At 34.3% G+C, this 21349-nt stretch overlaps 1 protein-coding gene across 1 annotated transcript; it reads left to right on the plus strand.

Moving 5' to 3' along the window:
- Window positions 1-2541: 2541 nt before the first annotated feature.
- On the plus strand, window positions 2542-3048 carry LOC131030795 (SKP1-like protein 12). Its single transcript, XM_057961711.2, has one exon. It carries the CDS (start codon window positions 2542-2544, stop codon window positions 3046-3048), a length of 507 nt encoding a protein of 168 aa, XP_057817694.2.
- Window positions 3049-21349: the final 18301 nt, after the last annotated feature.

The following is a 21349-nucleotide window of genomic DNA, read 5'->3' on the forward strand; positions in this document are numbered from 1 at the left end:
TTTATTATTAAACATCTCCAATACTCACCTATCCAATAATATAGCCATTAATAGTCTTTCCTAAATTGTGCCCTTCTTACAATAAAAAAATTATTTCCATGACCCCATCCAAGTTTAATGTCCCTCCATATGATGTTGAAAGTCCACTTTCATTTGATGTGGTCTGTATTGTTCTACATAAGGATATTGGAATTCCCCAATTAGAGGTGTACAATAGAAAAGGTGATCCTTAAGTCACGTGAAGCCATTTTGCAATATGTGTATTGACTTCTCAAATGATCATAGATTGATGGCTAATTTCTTTCAAGGAAACTTTGTGAAAAATCCTACAATGGTTTTGTTATTTACTTCTTTATTCTATTGATTGTTTTAAAAAATTGGTTAATTCTTTCATTCAACAATTTTAGAATAACATTGGTGGTCAAATTTATTTGACTAAATTGATACATCATACACAACATGTTAAGGAAAAGGTGATTGATTTCATTGTTAGATTTAAACACTTCCATGCTCAAATATCTTATCTCATGATTAGTTTTCTTTTAGTTTTGGTTTTAATTGAGTTTTATTTCTATTTTGTTCTTGTCACAATTTATTCTTCTTCCTTAACTCATCCCAAAGGGAGATCTTAGCTAAGGTTGCATGAAGTTGCTCAACAAGATTAGGTTGACTGTGATAACTTTTCTTAAGATGACGAGGGGAGGAATGAATGTGAGAACATTAAAATCTTGTTTGTTGATTCTAGCAATATATGTGTGATGTGTTTTGTGACCAAAATTTCGTGTTAGTTTCCTTTCCATATCACCTCTTTCGTATATGTATTGTGTAACCCCTAAGAAATAGCCAAGAGGTCTATTTAGTTTCATAGAATAAAAATAGCATTGACTTGATTAGACTCTTTGATATCCAAGGATTCCTGTTTATAAGGGTGAGCATCAAGGATAGTGCTAGTGAGTATCATATTCTATTTTTAAATAAACCAAAGATACCTACATTCTATTTATTTATTCTAATTATTATCATACTATATTAAAATAAAAAATAGTTGAATAGTGTTAGTATCTTGAAAATTATTCTAAAAGTTGAATCAAATCATTACATTAAGTCAAATATTAAACTGTCTATTTATGCTACCAAAAATTAATAAAAGACAAGTTATGGAGAGAGGCATGATAATAATACGTGAAATATAATTGAATATGTATGTTAACAAAAATAAAATAAAAATACTATCAATATATTCAAAAAAAATAAAGTTAAATGAACTTTCACCTAAAGAAACTAAATTTAAAATAAACCTTAAGTAAATCAGATAAAAAAATGGATGTCCAAAAGAATAACAAATAAAACTATATTTATATGCACTCAAAATAAAGTTTGGATACATACAAAAAATAAAATTCATATAAAAATTAAATGTAACTACATTACATAAAATTAAAATCTTAGTTAATCATATATTTATAAAGTATATTACTAATTAAAAATCACCTTCCTAGAAAACTAATTCACAAGAGAACATAAATCATACTATTACACCTCACCTCTTACTATCTCTGAGTACACTTCTAAGCTTACCAACATCAAATAATAAAAGCATAAATGGTCAACACCTAAAAAAACCCTAAAACATAACACCTCTTAAGACAACATAAATCACACTCCTCACCTCTTACTATGGGTAATGAAAGCATAACGGATCAACATGAAAAAAACGCTAAAACATAACCACCTCCCAAGACAACATAAATCATTTTATTACACCTCACCTCTTACTATCCATAATGAAGGCATAAGTGGTCAACATGAAAAAACCCATAAAACTTAACCACTTCCCAAGATAGCATAAATTAGGCTATTACACCTCACCTCATTCTATGCGTAATGAAAGCATAAGTGGTCAACATGAAAAAAACCCTAAAACTTAACCACCTACACCTCAGCTCTTACTATCTGTAATGAAAGGATAAGTGGTCAACATGAAAAAAATCCTAAAAATTAACCACCTTCCAAGACAATATAAATCACGCTATTACACTGTGGTCAACATGACAAAAACCCTAAAACTTAATCACCTACACCTCACCTCTTACTATTTGTAATGAAAGGATAAGTGGACAACCTAAAAAAACCTTAAAACTTAACTACCTCCCAAGACAACATAAATCACGCTATTACACCTCACCTCTAACTAATATCCAAGCTTTTATAGACCACCTGGCAAGACAAGATAAACCACACTATTACACCTCACCTCTTATTATCAATAATTACACCTCTAAACTTCACCAATATCAAATAATAAAAATTAAAACCTAAAACTTAACAACCACCTCCCAAATGAAAAAAATAATCCCTAAACAGCATAAACAAAAAATACCCTATATATACCAAATTACATAGCGAGTTTCCCCAACAGCATAAACAAAAATATCCCCTATTTATACCAAATTACATAGCGAGTTTCCCCAACGTTTTTTTGTCAATCCCTTTTGTAACATTCTCTTCGACACAGGCATGGCGGAGGATCCCACTGCAGCCATGGCGAAGGAATGTAAGGTGAGATTGAAGAGTTCGGATGACACTATTTTTGAGGTAGAGTATGCCGTAGCCATGCAGTCGCAGATGTTAAAGAACGCTCTGAGTGACACCGGCACGGACGGCACCGTGCCTTTGCACAACATTTCCAGTGAAATAATGGCGAAGGTGGTCGAGTACTGCGCATATCATGTTAATGCCGCCAACACCATCTCGGAGAAGGATGTGAAGATGTGGGATCAGGAGTTCGTGAAGGACCTTGATCAAGCAACCCTTTTTAATCTCATCATGGCCACCCAATACCTTGTTATACACAATCTTCAAGATTTAATATGCCAAACTGTAGCAGACAGGATTAAGGATAAAAGCGCAGAAGAGGTCAAAGAGATATTTAACATACAAAATGACTTGACTCCTGAAGAGGAGGAAGAAATCAGGCATGAAAATCAATGGGCGTTTGAGGAAGAAGGCTGGCCTGAAATTCAGGAAGAAGTCAGGCGTGAAGGTTGAAAACATGGTACTTACGCTTTGTTGTCAAGTAACTTTATAATGAGTTTCTGTGCTTCAAGAAGCTATGGGTTTTATTTGATACTGGACTTAACCTGCTTTAGGCGATAAGCTGATTAGGGTTTGGATTGTTTTGAGCAGATCAATCTGAAATGCTACTTTTCATTTCTTTTCTTTTTTTTTTTTATAATTTGAAATTATTAAATATCAATTGTTCTGATATTTTCTATCAAAAAATATTATTGATTAATATTTTTTATATTAATTTAGTTAATGTGTTTATGTTTTAATTGATTAATTTCTTTTAGTTTTTAATAATGGTATAGACATATATTCACATATAATGATTGTTATTCTTGAATTTAAGAATGTTGGGTTTTATTTGGTATTGGTATTTTCATGTTCTATTGGACTTGGTATTGGTATTTTCTTGCTTTGCTCGACTCGGTATTGTTATTTTCCTGCAATTGTTGGACTTGATGTTGTTTTAGTTTTAAGTTGACAATATTTTAGGAAAAGGGACTAGTGCATGTTTTCTTTCAGTTGTTTTCTGAAGATACATTAAATGCTACTCGGGGTTTTGTATGATACAATATTTTAAGAAAGGGGAGTGTATGTCTTTCTGGTATGTTTTCTTTTAATTATTTTGTATGATTAGTATTTTTGATATTAGTGTAGTTAATATGTTAATGTTTCTATTAATTGGTATTGTTTACTTTAATAATGTTGGGGTTTATTTCAAAGTGGTATTTTCCTATTGGACATAATAATGTATTAGGTCATAAGTTCACAATATTTTAGGAAAGAGACTATTGTATGTTTTCTTTCAAATGTTTTTAGAAGATGCATGTCAAATGCTAGATAAGTGCTCTCAATTGCTCTAATATTTTTTGTTGATATTGGTATTTGACTCAGATGTATTTAGCGGTATTCTATAATCTAAGAATTTATGGGCTTTATTTGGTGCTAGTATTTGCATTTTCTATTGGACTTATGCTCTTGTATGTCATTAGTTGACAACATTAAAAAAAAAAGACAAAGATATGTTTTCTTTTAATTGTTTTGTGAAGATACATCTCAAATGCTATTTTTTATTTTCAATGCTAATATAATTTAAAATTACTAGTATCAACTAGGCTCATCTTCTATTTTGGAATCATTTTTTATTAGCAGAAAAAATAGGTTTTGAAACCCTATACAACATTTTTTGAAGGGACCTAGAACCCTTGGAATTTACAAGAATCTAAAACCCACTAGATAGAACAAAGATGCAACAAAATGTCACTCAAGTAACTATCAGCGAAACCACAACCATACAAACAGAAGCTAATCATGAAAGAACTAGCTACAACAATCAACAAAGGCCTCCAATTGGCAACTCCAACCCACTTTCGCAAAACTCCTCTCCACCTCAACAGAAGAGGATCCTACCTCAATAGGAACAATAGAGGAAGAAACCACCAAGAAGAAGTGTTTCACATGATCTAACCCCACCTCTAAGAAGCCAAAGAGAAGAGAAGCCTTCACAAAGCCACTTTCAACCTCTCCCACATGGCCAACCACCTACTCCATAAGGAATGCCACCACCACAATAGGAATTACCAAAGAAAAAAAAGGTTTTAGCAACAGCCAAACCCAATCCATAGCCATGAACCACACAAAGAAAGATCAAAAGAATTATAGATCCAACCCACATAGACACAATGGAAACCTAAAAGCAACATCTTAGCAAGAGCAGTGCAAATTACCAATAGACTGAGAGACAACCCCAACAATCACATAGAAAGACTCAAATACTCCAAACAAAAACCAAAACCTAGCACAATTGCTACCTACAGAATGCTAAGATAGGAAATTACCACCTCTATGTACACCCATAAGAACAAAATCCAACCCAAACAATGTCAGAAAGGTCATCCTTGAAATGGTTCCAACAACAACAAACCCACCAATAGAAACCTAAATGACCACAACAACCAATGAACCACCAAACAGGACTGAATAAAAAGATAGCAACCATAGCAGCCAATAAAAGGAAAAATCCCCAAAACCTTCCACAGCAACAACGTCCACCAAACTCATGGAAACAACCTTTGCAAAGACATAAAGCAAAGAAACCTTGGAATCAAAAAAGAAAAAATGACTGCCACGTCCACAGCTAGATCGAGCCAACAGCAAAAGGAACCCACAACCCTGTACATGAAAAAAAGTTTGAAATTATTTTCTTTTACAAATTTTATTGATTGAGATGTATTGATTTATATTGTTTAATTTAAGTATTAATTGGTCTTACCTAATATTGGTATTTTCTTGTCCTACTTGACTTAATTTTATTCTAGGTCATAAGTTGAAGATATTTTAGGAAAGGGATTAGTATGTGTTTTCTTTCACTTGTTTTGTGAATATACATTTTTCTGCAAAGGTGGTATTATTTGAAATTACTAGTATCAACTAAACTAATATTTTCTGTCAAAAATTATTGATTAACATCTTTGATATTCATTTAGTTTGCTTTTATTTATTAGTATTCTTTAATTTAAGATTACTATTAATGACTAAATTATTGGTTCAAATGTATTGATTGGTATTCTTTAATCTAGGAACTTATGGGTTTTACTTGATACTATTATTTCCCTTGACTAATCCACTTAATATGGGTTTAGATCAATAGTTAATATGTCCATATTTTTATTCAATAACTTTTCTTAGTTTTAAATATTTGCAAATGCATATATTCAAATGCATTGATTGGTGTTCTTTAATCTAAGAAGGTTGAATCGATAATTTTTTTATGTTAGTTTAACATTATTAATATTATTGTGATTGAGTTTTTGTATGAATGCATATATTATTGTAATTAGAAGATAATTTTTTACTTATTAAAAAAGAATAGATAAAAATAGTCACTTTAAAAGTTTGAATCAAAACCTAAAGCAACACTAAATATTTTTTAAAATCTGTTTTATTTCATATGGTGAAAATAATAAATAAATTTGTTTGATTCTATTGTTAATTGATTACATTTCTTTAATCTAAATAGTTTATACTCAAGGTCCATCTTATTCTTATCAAGCTCATCTTCTTGTGTTTTCTCAATTTTCAAAATATTTGTGGTCTGATAGCCAAGTTGAAAGGTTCTTAGTGAGCCCAATAGGAATCAAGCCTTGATGAGTGCAAGTCTCTCACATGAACAAGGGATGAGTTTGGGATGTTTCTCACACTAATTTGGTGGAATGTATTCCCCTTAATCCTTAGCTCTTAGCTCAGGAGGTTCAACTAAACCGTCAATTCCCTATCTAGTAGCTAAAATGAATTTATGGACAAAAGATACTGATACTGGTAAGCAATGTCATTTTAAGTGATATTTGTTTTATTTTGTTTTGCTGTTTTATAATGAGGGGAGGCTACTAAAAAAAATTGTAGACTGTTTTGTCAAAGTAATAAAAGAATGTCATTCATGCTTGTAAAATACATAGTGAACTTTCAAAAAAACATATTTCAGTTTTCTAAAAGTGATCACACTCTACAATTTGTAGGGATCTGTGGTATGTGTAGCTTGCCAAAAGCCATTCTTTCTAACAAGTAATCCAGTAATAAGTACACAACTATTGATTCTATATGTCAAAGATTTTAATATGAAATAGCTACTTTCTAATTAGTTAAAATTTTGTGGAACCTCAATCTGATAAAAGAAGGGAAGAGTAGCATAGATTATATTTCTATAATTCATAACGATGGTTGCTTTGCTTTTGGATTTTACTATGTGTTGCTTTTTGGATTTTACTATGTGTGATTTTGTTTGCATTGATATTTCAAATCACAATCTATTGCTAATCATCGGATGAGATAGTTGTAGGAGATAATCAAGAAGAAAAAAGATAATGCTTAAATATTTTGAAACATCTTATCTATAGAAAACTAATATAAGTGTCATTTAAAATCGTGATCATATAAATAATGAAGAAAGATGATTGATGCTCTGCTAGATGGAAACCTCCTCCGCATGGGCACTTTAAAATGAATTTTGATGGGGCCTCTCATGGTAACCCTGGGCCTACTGGGGTATGATCACAATGCAAATTTTATTCGAGCTAAGTGTCATGCTATTGGTTTTAAAACTAACATTTATGCAGAATTTCATGCTTTGTCTTTTGGATTGGATATGGAAATCTCTTTGGGAATTAAGGACTTAATAATTGAAGGTGATTCTATGGTGATTATTCAATGTGTTAATGAAAAAGAAATCAAATTACAAAAATTAGAATTGTTTGAATCTTTCTTGTTATCCCATTGTTACAGAGAAGTTAATAAGATTGCAGATTATTTGGCAAATTTAGCCATTGATAGCAATGCTAATTAGTGAGAGGTGGGTTTTGAGGAAATTCCTTCTAGGGTATGGGAAGGTTTGCAGCAATAGTTATGTGATTTTCTTTAGTAATGTTGATGTAAAATTTTAAGATGATAATTATTCACGCTTTCCCCTTTCATTTCAAGTATTCATGTTCGTTGTCTGGAGGAGTGTTTGAGCTCATGGTATGGCTTTGGAAAATTTTGTCTTCTTCCATTGAAAGAATCTGTGGAGTCTACATTTGAAAATTATATGGGCTCTATGTAAAACTGATATTAATTGTGTTGTGACTGCATTTTGTAGGTGGCTTTGCACGGGGTTTATAAACTGATCTGCTAGATACTATAGGTTTATTTTATGAGCTGTGACTGGAGGTTTTCTTCCAGAGTTCTTTCCTTTGATATAATCTTTGAATCTTGTGTAAAAACAACAAAAAAAAATATTAATAAAAAAATTTAGTGGAATAATCCACTTTTATTGAAAAAAGCAAAAAAAAAGCTGATTGATATATAAATATAAATACATAGTAATGTAGAAAACTGATTCTAGGGATAAGCCCATGAATCCCAATTACAACACACCGATATACAATTTCAATTAAAATAACACAACTATATTTCATTCAATCAAATATCCGTTACAATGTTATTTCTCACATTCAATCTTTTTCCCACCAGTATTTTCTCTCTGGGCCGAGTTTGTAACCTTTACATTGTTTCTGTTTATTCTAACTACTTCCCAGCTGCACCTAGTCCTCCGTTCCAGCAATTACACATTCTTCTCTCTACAATATAAAGTAAATCTAGTGTTCTTTGCTAAATCTCGCCCCAAATTCCTCTTCCAAATTCACAGCTCATTTGTGATATATGTGGTTTCTTAGTTTCTTCTGAACCGAAAATGACGATTTCGAATCATAGGAATTGGGATTTATACTTATTTTTTCCTTGACGCATTGTATTCCCCTGTCCTCAATGCATCCTCCCAACCATGCAATTTAAACTGAAAATGACCATTTGGTTTTAAATCTGCGCAATAAGAATTACTGGCACTTCCCAGCGTTGCCTGATCCAGGCAGCTCTTTCTTCTCTCTCTCTTTTCACACTCCCAATGCAGATCTAACTCGGAACCCTTCCCTCAAATTTTGGCATTAATGTCTCATTTATTTCTTTATAACTTTATCATACCCACACTATACAAATCGACCCTTCCATTCTTCTTCAGCTAATGCTATAATTGTACCCCCAAAAAAGCATTTGTTAGAGACATATCCAAAAAAATATTTGGAAGAGAAACAAAAACGAGAATTTCTTGATGAACCTTCAACCGAAAACTTGTTCAAACAACAAATCTCAGAAAATGCTAGAAGAATTGAAATTCAGATACTTCTATATTTCCGTACAAGTTGCTAGAGATATTTGCGTTCTTCCTCCATCTGTTGAAAGGATTAAGAGTTTGCATTTCCATGACGACGAGTCAGGAGATGATGCAGCGAAGACACTTTCAGTGCATGTTAAGAAATGCATTACTCTGGAGGTGCTAAAGCTTTATTAGGAGCTTTGAGCGAAGGCAGCAGGTTGAAAATGCTCGATCCAACATATAACATGTTTGGGACAAAAGGTGGGGTTCTTCCGAGGCAAATCATCTCTGGACATCTACTTCTAACGGAAGATTACTTTGGCTGTATGATCTTAAGGATGAAGGTGTAATTGCCATTGCTGATAGCCTCAAGGAGGCGATTCCATCTCCAAGACTTCTTATGATTGGAGAAAATAAACTGATTTCCTGACAAACTTTTATGCAGGAGATAACAAACTGAAGGATGATGGATCAATTATAATATGCAAAGCAATTTCAAGAGGTCAACGAGCAGCTTAAAGTACTTGATTTGAGACAAAATGTAATGACTCTTATTGGGGCTAAGGCTGATGTGGGTGCTGTTCCAAACAAGCCTGATTTCAGTCGGCTTTTTCTTGGTGAGAATTTCATCACTAAAAGTGAAATTGAGATTCTGCATTTCGAAGTAACAGTTAACACCACCACAGGTTTTCCGTGAAATTTGAACTATAGGTTATTTATATTCTCTAATTTTGCATACTTTTCTAGAATTGAGTTTTGAGTTTGTTGTTGTCCTACACAAGTAGAAAACTATCATTTTATCTTACTTTCTCCTGATTCATTCATTCTCCCTTCAATTCAACAATGGAGGATCACTACATCCACTTTGTTCTTGAGGCTAGTGGATTTTGTCCATATGAATGTAATCAAAGCTAATATAGGACTAATTTCCTAGTTTCCATTCATTCTGCTAGTGAACCCTATTTCCCACATTACATTTTGGTGAACCCGAAGTGTCTTATGCCCACTTCTAATTTTTATAATTAGATTTAATTTGTATACATTACTGATAGGGAGATTGAGTGAGAAGTTACTCAATAAGCCTAAACTGGTCTAATTTGTCAAGTGGACCCAAAGACATGCTTCTCTATTGTATTAAATTAGTGTTTGGAAACATCAAAATCCAACACCCACACCTCTCCTCAAACAACCACCCTATTGTGTGTTATGCAACATTTCTCTAGCTTGCTTCCTCAAGTTACTCAAGTCCTCCACCAGGGATCCAAACTCCAAAATTATGTCTTAATTGTCTAAAATTGATGGGAATAGGTCTGTTGTGTGTCTTTAAAGTTCTTTTCACAAGGTTGGAAGGTTCTCACACCCTTAGGACAATCGTGTTCAATTTTTAGTGAAAACAGGGCTAAAGGGCTACTAGCCTGTGGAGGCTTAATTGAGTGAATTTTTATTGCATAGGGTAACAATGAATATAACCATCATGAAACCTAACTTGGATGGTGTTAACAAGGTGTAAAATAAAGGATTTTTATGGTTTTAGCCCCTAGAAAGTTGGTATAATGACTGTCCATATTTTAAGGCAACTAAGTAGGGTTTTGAGAGGGGTTCATCCAAGTAAAAAGGGAAGTCACTTCTAAACTACACACCAAGCCCCCAAATATTTGTAGAACCTATGCCACATAATTTGAAACAACTCTCCATCCCTTTCCTACATGACATTATGACAAACATTTGCCACACAAATAATTAATTGACTATTTTATGCATTGTTACTACATTTTCATTGTTTTTACTACACTTTCAAAGGTTAGAATAGCATGGAGACTTTCACCTAGGTATAAGGCAACTTAAAAACATCTTTTCAACACCTATGACAAGAGTGCAAGGCATGAACATGTTCACAAAGCAAGTTTAGACCCAAAAAGTCATTAAATCCCAAAAACTAGGTACTTGCTACCAGCTAGAAGTAACACACACTTGCAATGTGAAAAGCACATTATTTGGTGCTCCAAATACATCCAAAACTCCTTGAAGACTAGTGCAGACCTCTGCCTCAAGTTTTATCACTCAAATTGATCTTTAAGCACAAACAAGTTTGGTCTTACTCACATTGCTAGTCAAATCCATCTCCAATTTGCCTAGCACATGCTCAAAAACACTTATTTCTCACAACCCTGGCCAAAATGTACATTATTTACACTGTACATGAGCAATGCAACTTTTCTAGGTCTATCCATGGGAGCCCGAACCTAGTATTAGACAAGCTGATGCATTTTGGAGGCAAAAACCCTTGACAGGGCAGTCAAAGAACAAAAATGAAACTAATTTGTACTATCAACTTCCAAATGCAAAAGCAATGAAACTAATACATAAAATGCCTTGAATGTACATTGAAATCAATCTCCAGCAAGTACAGTATGGAAGGAAACTGTCCAATATGGACTGTCACAAGAAAATGAGTTCAAAAAGCATTAAAAACCAGAACTTTTGATATTTCCAATTGAGAATGTCTTCAAATACAACTGCCAACCCTATAAAAAGAAGAGGGGGGCACATTTATAGCATCATGATTTAGTTATGAGCTCCTTTATGGACAAGAAGTTGTAGGAGGTTTTCTTTTACAATCTTGTCTTAAAAATGACAGCTTTTCCAAACAAGAAAATAACTTTAGTTGCTCCAAATGACATTTTTGAGCAAACTAACTAATCTATCCCTCCTAGATCTTAGGAATGATTAAAAAATACTAATAAAACATGTTCCAAAACATTCCCAACCATTTCTAGGCCTATAAGGCAATTTCCAACTTTTTAGCCCTTTTTGGCCTAGAAGCACAAAATTGACAAACTCAAGCCCTAAGAAGCAAAACCTGATCTCTCAAGCACAAAATGAGATAAAATACTTAGAAAAGACTAAACACAACCTATAATAACATTCAAAACCTATTACAAGACTCACAAACACTTAAGCATGAAAAATACCAAAAATGGAGAGTATAAACAAAACTAGGTGCTCCTGCACCATACTCCCCCAAAGACAAAGAAGTCATGTGACTCCTTGAGGAAGCAAAGAAGAAGGAATTCCAAAATTAGAGAAATCAGACTCATGTACCCAAGTGGTTTCTGAAAATGGTTTATCTTTCCACTTGATGAGCTGCTCCATGTACACTTGATGGCGAGTCTTCTTGTAAACTCTTGAGTCTGACACCTTTTCAGCTTGAGGAATGGATGGAGGGGGGAAAGGATGGTCTGAAAGTAACTTGTGAACATCTGAAACTCTATCATCCTTCTTATGAATCTGACCTTTGAATTCCACCAAATCTGAAACATTGAAAATAGGAGACAAAGAAAGATCAGTAGGCAAATCAATTTTATATGCATTAGAAGCATACTTAGCCAATATCTTGTAAGGACCTATCCACCTTATTTGGAGCTTGCTGGGAACTCTCTTGTGCAATCTATACTTGTTGAAATGCACCATCACAAAGTCCCCAACTAGAATTTGAACATCCCTCTTTGATTCTTCCATTCTAGCTTTCACTTTTTGTGAGGTATCTTGAAGAGTCTTTCTCACTTGCTCATGAACTTCCTTCATTGATTGAGCCATGTCATTAGATGTACCACTCTTTTTATGCATGTTACCAAGATCCCTTAACTCCATGACACCCCTTGGGTGCATACCATAAATAATCTCAAAGGGACTCTTACTAGTTGACTTGTTAACACTATCATTGTATTCAAATTCTACCTAATGGATTAGCTGATCCCAACTTTGACCATATTCCTTTGTCAAACACCTGAAGATGTTGCGAAGAGTCCTATTGACCACCTTAATTTGGCCATCTGTCTTTAGGTGATAAGCTGAACTAGAAGAAAGATTAGTACCCAATCTTTTTCACAGTGTCTTCCAAAAATGACCAAGAAACTTAACATCTCTATCAGAAACAATGATGGAAGGTAAACCATGGATTCTAATCACTTCCTTGAAAAAAAAATAGGCTATATGACTAGCATCATGTGTAGTTTTGCAAGGAATAAAGTGTGCCATTTTACTAAAGCTATCCACAATCATAAAGATGATATCAAAACCAGCTCTAGTCTTAGGTAAGCCTAACACAAAATCCATGCTAACACACTCCCAAGGCCTTGTAGGAATTGGAAGAGGCTGATAAAGATCAGCATTAGAAGTATTACCTTTTTCTTTTTGGCTAACCATACATTGCGCTGCATACCTTCTAACATCTCGCTGCATTTTAGGCCAATAATAGAAACGTTGCACCAACTCCAATGTCTTGATGAGACCAAAATATCCACTCAAACACCCATTGTGCTTTTCTTGAATCTGATTCTCTCTCATTGAGCCTTTAGGAACACATGGCTGCCCACCTTTAAACAACAAACATTTTTGCAAACTATAATCACTATATTCACTATGAAAAGAATTATCAAATGCTTGGCAAACCTTATAGATGGCTTCAAAATCTTCATCATCACGATACATTTGTTTGAAACATTCTATGCAAATACTTTGAACCTGTACTTCCTGCACTGTTAGAAACCTTCTACTCAAAGAATCTGTTACTTTATTGCATTGTGCTTTCTTGTGCTTAAGAGTAAAAAGGTATGATTTTAAGTACTCAACCCATTTAACATGCCTATGAATTAACTTATCTTGTGAATTCAAAAAACTCAAACCCTGATTATCTGTATAAACAACAAACTCCTTTGGAAACAAATAATGTCTCCACTTTCTAAGTGCTTTAACTAAAGCATAGAGTTCCAAATCATAGGAAGAGTACTTTTTAGCATCATTCAACTTTTCACTAAAGAAAGCTACAGGTCTATTATCCTGACTCAACACTGCACCTACTATAATATTACTAGCATCACATTCAATAGTAAATAACTTGTCAAAACTAGGAAGTATAAGCACTGGTTGAGACGAAACCTTGGTTTTTAAAATTTCAAACCCCTTATTTGCTGCATCTGTCTACTGAAACTTTACCTTAGCTCCACCTTGTATAGTATCAAACATTGGTGCACAAATCTCACTAAACCCTCTGATGAACTTCCTGGAGAACAGTGCTAAGCCATGCTTTGGAAATCACTTCCTGATTTAAGTGTAGACCAATTCATGATGGCTTCCACCTTGGTTTTATCCATTTTCAAATCTCCACTTGAGATCACAAAGACAAGATAAAATAGTTCTTATTTCATAAAATCACACTTTTCCAAATTGATTGTCAGTTGTTCATCATATAATTTGTTCAAAACAATTTCAAGATGCTTCAAATGCTCTTCTTTAGCTTTATTGAATATTAGTATGTCATATAATTACACCACTACAAATTTACTTATAAAATCATGCAACACTTCATTCATGAGTCTCATGAGTGTACTTGGGGCATTAGAAAGACCAAATGGCATAACCAGCCACTCATAAAGATCCTCATTTGTTTTGAAAGTTGTTTTCCATTCATCACCTTCTTTTATCCTGATCTGGTGATAACTACTCTTGAGATCAATTTTTGTGAAATACTTTGCACCTCCCAAAAAATTCATCAAATCCTCAATCCTTGGAATATGAAATCTATACCTGATAGTGATTCTATTAATGGCTCTTGAATCTGTGCATAATCTCCATGTACCTATTTTCTTAGGTGCTAAAATGACAGGTACTGCATAAGGACATATACTTTTTCTTATCAGATTTTGATCTAGGAGTTCTTGCACTTGTCTTGCCACTTCTTTGTTCTGCTTCGGTGTCATCTTATAGGCTTCTTTGTTTTGTAAAGAGAGGCTCTTGGTATGAATTCTATTTGATGGCTAATGCCTCTAGGAGTTGGTAAGGTTGCAGGAGTTCCATCCCTTATAATTTATTTAAAGTTATCAAGTATTTGTTGCACTTATTGTGGTATTTCAACCTTCTTCACCTTATTTTCTTCCTTGGGTTCCACTATGAGTGCAAATCACACTCCTTTACCCTCTTCAAGTGTGTTAATAAACTCTGTCTCATTCACTATTAAAATATTCCGATTCTTTGAACTGCTACCCTCTTTCTCTTCATTTATAGACTGAATTTTGTATGTAACACCATCTTTCTGAAATGAGTAGGAGTTCTTTTTGCCTTTGTGTATGGCTTTCCTATCAAATTGCCAAGGTCTATTAAGAAGTAGATGACAAGATTCCATTGGAAGATTATCACATAAGATCTTATCTTGGTACCCTCGTATAGTAAAACCCATGCTTGTTCATTGACTAGAACATGTTGCTTCCTATTCAACCATGTGACTCTATAGAGATGTGTGTGAGGGAATATTTCTAGTTTGAGTTTCCTCATTGCTTCTTTTGAAACTATGTTATCTGTGGATCTTGAATCAGTGACCACCTTGCATACCTTTCCCATGATCTTGCACTTAATTCTAAACAATGACCTTCTTTGAATAGGTTCCTCCTTGATTGGCTCCTTTATCAAGACTCTTCTCATCAACAAACTCTCACCATCTTCTGATGTTAAGCGCACTTCATGAGCTTTGCTTCTTGCTGCACTTTCTTGCACATAATTCACTTTTCTTTCACCTCCTAGTGATGAAGTGGGTATCTCTAGACATCTGTAGGCAGGGTGTCCCAGCTTCTGACAGTTGTAGCATTTCATGGTAGAGAAGTAGGACCCTCTTCCTAGTCCACTAGATCTACCTCTACCCGGCTTGCTAGATCCCCTTCCTCTAAAGATGCTCTTGCTATATTAATCCCCACTTTGCTCAATAAGTTTGGATTCTCCTTGGGACCTTTGATATCCTCTTCCACCAAAACTTCTTCTATGGCCACTACCATCTCTACCCCTACCTCTGCCTCTGTTGCTTTGCTCTTTCTTTTTCTTATTCTTCTCCTCCACTTTAAGTGCTAGTTAATAACATTATCAACTGTTTGTGGACATAACAAACTCATCTCTTCCTATATGTTCCATCACACTCCATTCAAATACCTTGCTACTTTAATGCTCTCATCTTCTATTCCCTATGATCTCATGCATATTTTTTGAAATTCCTTAGTGTAGCTATTGACATCTAAGTCTTTTTGTCTCAAGTTTTGTCTTTTCCTATGTAGTTGTATCTCATAGTCTTCAGGAATATAGGTTTCTCTAATCTTGGATACCATTGCTTTCCAGGTGGCTATTGGTTGCTTACCTACTTTCACTCTTTCCTCTTAGATGAACTTCCACCAAGTTAAGGCTTGCTCTCTCAACCTTGATTTTGCTAATTTAACCTTTTGGGCTTCAGTTATTCCATCACATTCAAAATGGTTTTCTATGCCTTCAATCGATTCTATGAGAGCATTTGGATCCATCTTTCCACTGAAAATAGCCACTTCCTCTAAGGTTTTACCACTCATGGCTCTCAAAGCCTTCATGAATAGTTCTTGCTCAAGAACTGGGTCAGGTATGGGGACCTCATCTTCTATTGCCACCATTTTCCCCTTATATCCAACCTTATCATGGACTTCTTTAGTCTTAACTTCAACTTCAAGTAGTTTTGTTGCTAGTTGCTCCAACCTCTCTAAGAGTGCTTTATTTTCTTCTTCTTGGTCTTTGACCTTCTTAGCTAACTCAACATTAGTCACCATGTTTTCTTCTAATGATTCTATTGATCCTAAATCAATTTTTTTTCTCTTTTCACCTGAATCTCTCTTAGGCTCTGATACCACTATGATAGGGAGATTGAGTGAGAAGTTACTCAATAAGCCTAAATTGGTCTAATTTTTCAAGTGGACCCAAAGATATGCTTATCTATTTTATTAAATTAGTGTTTGGAATCATCAAACTCCAACACCCACACCTCTCCTCCAACAACCACCCAATTGTGTGGTATGCAACTTTTCTCTAGCTTGCTTCCTCAAGTTAGTCAAGTCCTCCACCAAGGATCCAAACTCCAAAACTATGTATTAACTATCTAAAATTCATAGGAATAGGTCCTTTGTTTCTCTTTAAACCACTTTTCACAAGGTTGGAAGGTTCTCACACCCTTAGGACAATCGGGTTCAATTTTTAGTGAAAACAGGGCTAAAGGGCTACTAGCCCGTGGTGGCCTAATTGAGTGAATTTTGCTTGTAAAGAATAACAATAACAATAAACATAATGAAACCTGACTTTTATGGTTTTAAAAAGGTGTAAAATCAAGGATTTTCATGGTTTTAGCCCCTGGGAAGCTGGTATAATGTCTGTCCACATTTTTAGACAAATAAGTAGGGTTTTGAGAGGGTTTCATCCAAGTAACAAGGGAAGTCACTTCTAAAATGCACACCAAGCCCCTAAATTATTTTAGAACCTTTGCCACATCATTTGAAAGAACTCTCCATCCCTATCCTACATGGCATTATGACAAACATTTGCCACACAAATAATTAATTGACTATTTGATGTACTGTTACTACATTTTCACTATTTTTACTATACTTTCAAAGGTTAGCATAGCATGGACACCTCCACAAAGGTATGGGGAAACTTAAAAATACCTTTTCAAAACCTTCCACAAGATTCCAAGGCATGAACATATTCGTAAAGCAATTTTAGACCCAAAAAGTCATTAAATCCCCAAAACTGGGTACTTGCTACCAACTAGAACTAACACACATTTGCAAGGTGAAAAGCACATTGTTTGGTGCTCCAAATAAATCCAAAAATCCTTCAATACTAGTGCATATCTCTACCTCAAGTTTTCTCACTCAAATTGGTCTTTGAGCACAAACAAGTTTGCTCTTACTCACATTGCTAGCCAAATTCATCTTCAAATTGCCTAGCACATGCTCAAAAACACTTATTTCTCACAACCCTAGCCAAAATGTGCATTATTTACACTATAAATGAGCAATTCAACTTGTCTAAATCCATCCATGGGAGCCCAAACCTAGATCTAGATAAGTTGATGCATTTTGGAGGCCAAAGCCCTTGATAGGGCAGTCACATAACAAAAATAAAACTAATTTGTACAATCAACTTCCAAATGCAAAACCAATGAAATTAATACAACAAATTAATTTAATTTACATTGAAATCAATCTCTAGTAAGTACAGTATGGAAATAAACTATCCAGTATGGACTATCACAAGAAAATGAGTTCAAAAAGCATTAAAAGCCATAATTTTTTATATTTCCAATTGAGAATGTATTCAAATAAATTTTACAACCTTATACAAAGAAGAGGGAGGCTTATTTATATAATCTTGATTCAGTTATGAGGTCATGTATGAACAAGCAGCTGCAAGAGGTTTGCTTTTACAATCTTGTCTTAAAAATGACAACTTTTCCAAACAAGAAAACATCTTTTGTTGCTCCAAATGACATTTTTGAGCAACCTAACTTATCTATGCCTCCTAGACACTTAGGAATGATTAAAAACACTCATAAAACATGTTCCAAAACTTTCCCAACTATTTCTAGGCCTATAAGGCAATTTCCCACTTTTTAGCCCGTTTTGGCCTAGAAGCACAAAATTGACAAACTCAAGCCCTAAGAAGCAAAAATTGATCTCTCAAGCACAAAATGAGATAAAACACTTAGAAAAGAATAAAAAAAACCTATAACAACATTCAAAACCTATTACAACATTCAAAACCTATTACAAGACTCACAAACACTTAAGCATGAAAAATACCAAAAATTGAGAGTATAAGCAAAACTAGGTGCTCCTGCACCAATTGCATTGATATAGTGGATAATTTTTACCACAATTATATTTTGGTGAGCAAAAATTCTTTCACTATTACTTTGTATTTGGATGACTTTGTCTGATTTATTTTACATTTTATGTATTCAGGGATTTTTTTTCGTTCTATGCAATGTTTCAATGATCAATTTGATAAAAAATTATATATTTTATACATTTTCTTTCTATATGAGTAGTATGACCTTGATGAATATATCTAATATCTTTGTGAGAAGAATTTATAGCCTTATGGCTTCCCTAAAAGGTATAGATCCTTAGACAATTAATATTTTCAATGGGAACTTAGGTGAAAGCTCCATACCTCCACATGAAATACCTAACATTACCAGCAATAATTCTTTGCATACTTATCTTAATGAGGATGGCACCCTAGCACACGTGTCTCCTACTCAAGTAGAAAACCTTTGTTCATGATTTGGAAAAGCTTGAACATTGGATGGGTCAATAACACTCAGATAGTCATGAGGCTATCCCCTTGATTGAAGCGCTACGAAGGATGGTTCAAGATTATGAACATGGTGTGAATTTGTTTCATGGTGCACCTAATTAGGTGAACAATAATCTTATGTTCATGAAAATTTGTGCCAAGGTTCATCAATTTTTACTGCTCCTAATAATGTTACAATTCTTATTTTGTTTCATCATCATTTCCTAATGTTCCTACTTATACTCCACCTCTGATGGCTACATCTACATAAAATTTCAATCCTACACATGTTAGTCTTGCAATAATCCCCATCATACCACCTTCCATGATCATTCCATTCGTTTCAAAAATATCTCCTATACCTACTTATCATCACATCCCATTTTCATATTCCAATGATCCATCCATTTATCATACCATTCCACATCCTTCATTATTAAACATCTCCAATACTCACCTATCCAATGATCTAGCCATTAATAGTCTTGCCTAAATTGTGCCCTTCTTACAATAAAAAAAATTACTTCCATGACCCCATCCAAGTTCAATGTTCCCGCATAAGATGTTGAAAGTCCACTTTCATTTGATGTGGTCTGTATTGCTCTACATAAGGATATTGGAATTCCCCAATTAGAGGTGTACAATATAAAAGGTGATCCTTAACTCATGTGAAACCATTTTGCAATATGTGTATTACTTCTCAAATGATCATGGATTGATGGCTAATTTCTTTCAAGGAAACTTTGTGAAAAATCCTACAATGGTTTTGTTATTTACTTCTTTATTCTATTGATTGTTTTCAAAAATTGGCTAATTCTTTCATTCAACAATTTTAGAATAACATTGGTGGTCAAATTTATTTGACTACTTTGATACATCATAAACAACATGTTCAGGAAAAGGTGATTGATTTCATTGTTAGATTTAAACACTTCCACACTCAAATATCTTATCTCATGATTAGTTTTCTTTTAGTTTTGGTTTTAATTGAGTTTTATTTCTATTTTGTTCTTGTCACAATTTATTCTTCTTCCTTAACTTGTCCCAAAGGGAGAGCTTAGCTAAGGTTGCATGAAGTTGCTCAACAAGATTAGGTTCCCTATGATAATTTTTCTTAAGATGAGGAGGGGTGGATTGAATGTGCGAAGAACATTAAAATATTGTTTGTTAATTCTAGCATTATATATGTGATGTGTTTTGTGACCATAATTTCGTGTTTGTTGCCTTTCCATATCACTTCTTTCCCATATGTATTTTGTAACCCTTAAGAAATAGCCAAGAGGTCTATTTAGTTTCATAGCATAAAAATAGCATTGACTTGATTAGGCTCTTTGATCTCAAAGGATTCCTGTTTATAAGGGTGGGCATCAAAGACAGTGCTAGTGAGTATCATATTCTGTTTTTAAATAAACCAAAGATACCTACATTCTATTTATTTATTCTAATTATTATCATACTATATTAAAATAAAAAATAGTTGAATAGTGTTAGTATCTTAAAAATTATTCTAAACATTGAATCAAATTGTTATATTAAGTCAAATATTAAACCGTCTATTTATGCTACCAAAAATTAATAAAGACAAGCTATGGAGAGAGGCATTTGGGTCTTCATGATGGCAGCGCAACGTTGAACCTGAATGGAGACCTTGAAACCTATTTACGACATCAAAAACTGCATCTTTCTGCACCTTGGCCTAATCCTCCTTGCACCCTACTGTCCCGGGAGGTGGGACCATGGCGCCCAGTGCCCTGGTCCCTCAGGACCATGGCACCCAGTGCTCTGGTCCCTCAGGACCATGGCGCCTAGCGCCTTGGTCCTCCAGGACCATGGCGACCAGCGCCCTGGTCCTTGGCCCTATTTTGGGTCCGATCTCTTGTTGGGCATCTGGTTTTCAAGTTTGCAATTTTAAAAATAATGCTCCTAGGTCGTCCTAAGGTCGAAAAAATCAGTCTCTTAACCCTAATTGACAAGTATATAAACTACATTTCCTCTCCCAGAAAGAGAGAGGAAAACATATGTGTGCAAAAGGCAGAAGCAATAGACAAAGATTCAAACATTGAAGCATTCAAGCATTCCTTCAAGCAATTGAGCATTCTAGGTCTCCATTCAAGGCTAGGTGTTGCATTCAAGACAAGGATTCAATCATTGAAGAGGAGATCACCTACAACATATAACATACAACATCATTACACCTTCGCATGTAAGAATACAAACATTCTTACAACAAGGTATCAGCACTTGATTACATTACAAACATTTACATTTACAGCATTCTCATTTCTTGGTTAATTCCAAAACCGGGGTTTGACCTGAAGGCAAACCCCTAATCCCTAACCCCCCAATCATTCTCTCTTTTCTATGTGTAGGTTGCAGGTATGCGGCTGTGATTGAGGATCTGGAATCCTTGTGCAGAGACGAACAGATCCCCCTTCATTTCGCAAATTTTTGGAAGGACCG

The sequence above is a fragment of the Cryptomeria japonica genome, chromosome 7, assembly GCF_030272615.1.
Source record: "Cryptomeria japonica chromosome 7, Sugi_1.0, whole genome shotgun sequence".
In the NCBI taxonomy this organism is placed as follows: domain Eukaryota; kingdom Viridiplantae; phylum Streptophyta; class Pinopsida; order Cupressales; family Cupressaceae; genus Cryptomeria; species Cryptomeria japonica.

Excerpts from the sequence above, each read along its gene's own strand:
- LOC131030795 (XM_057961711.2), top strand. The coding sequence starts at position 2,542 with ATGGCGAAGGAATGTAAGGTGAGATTGAAGAGTTCGGATGACACTATT.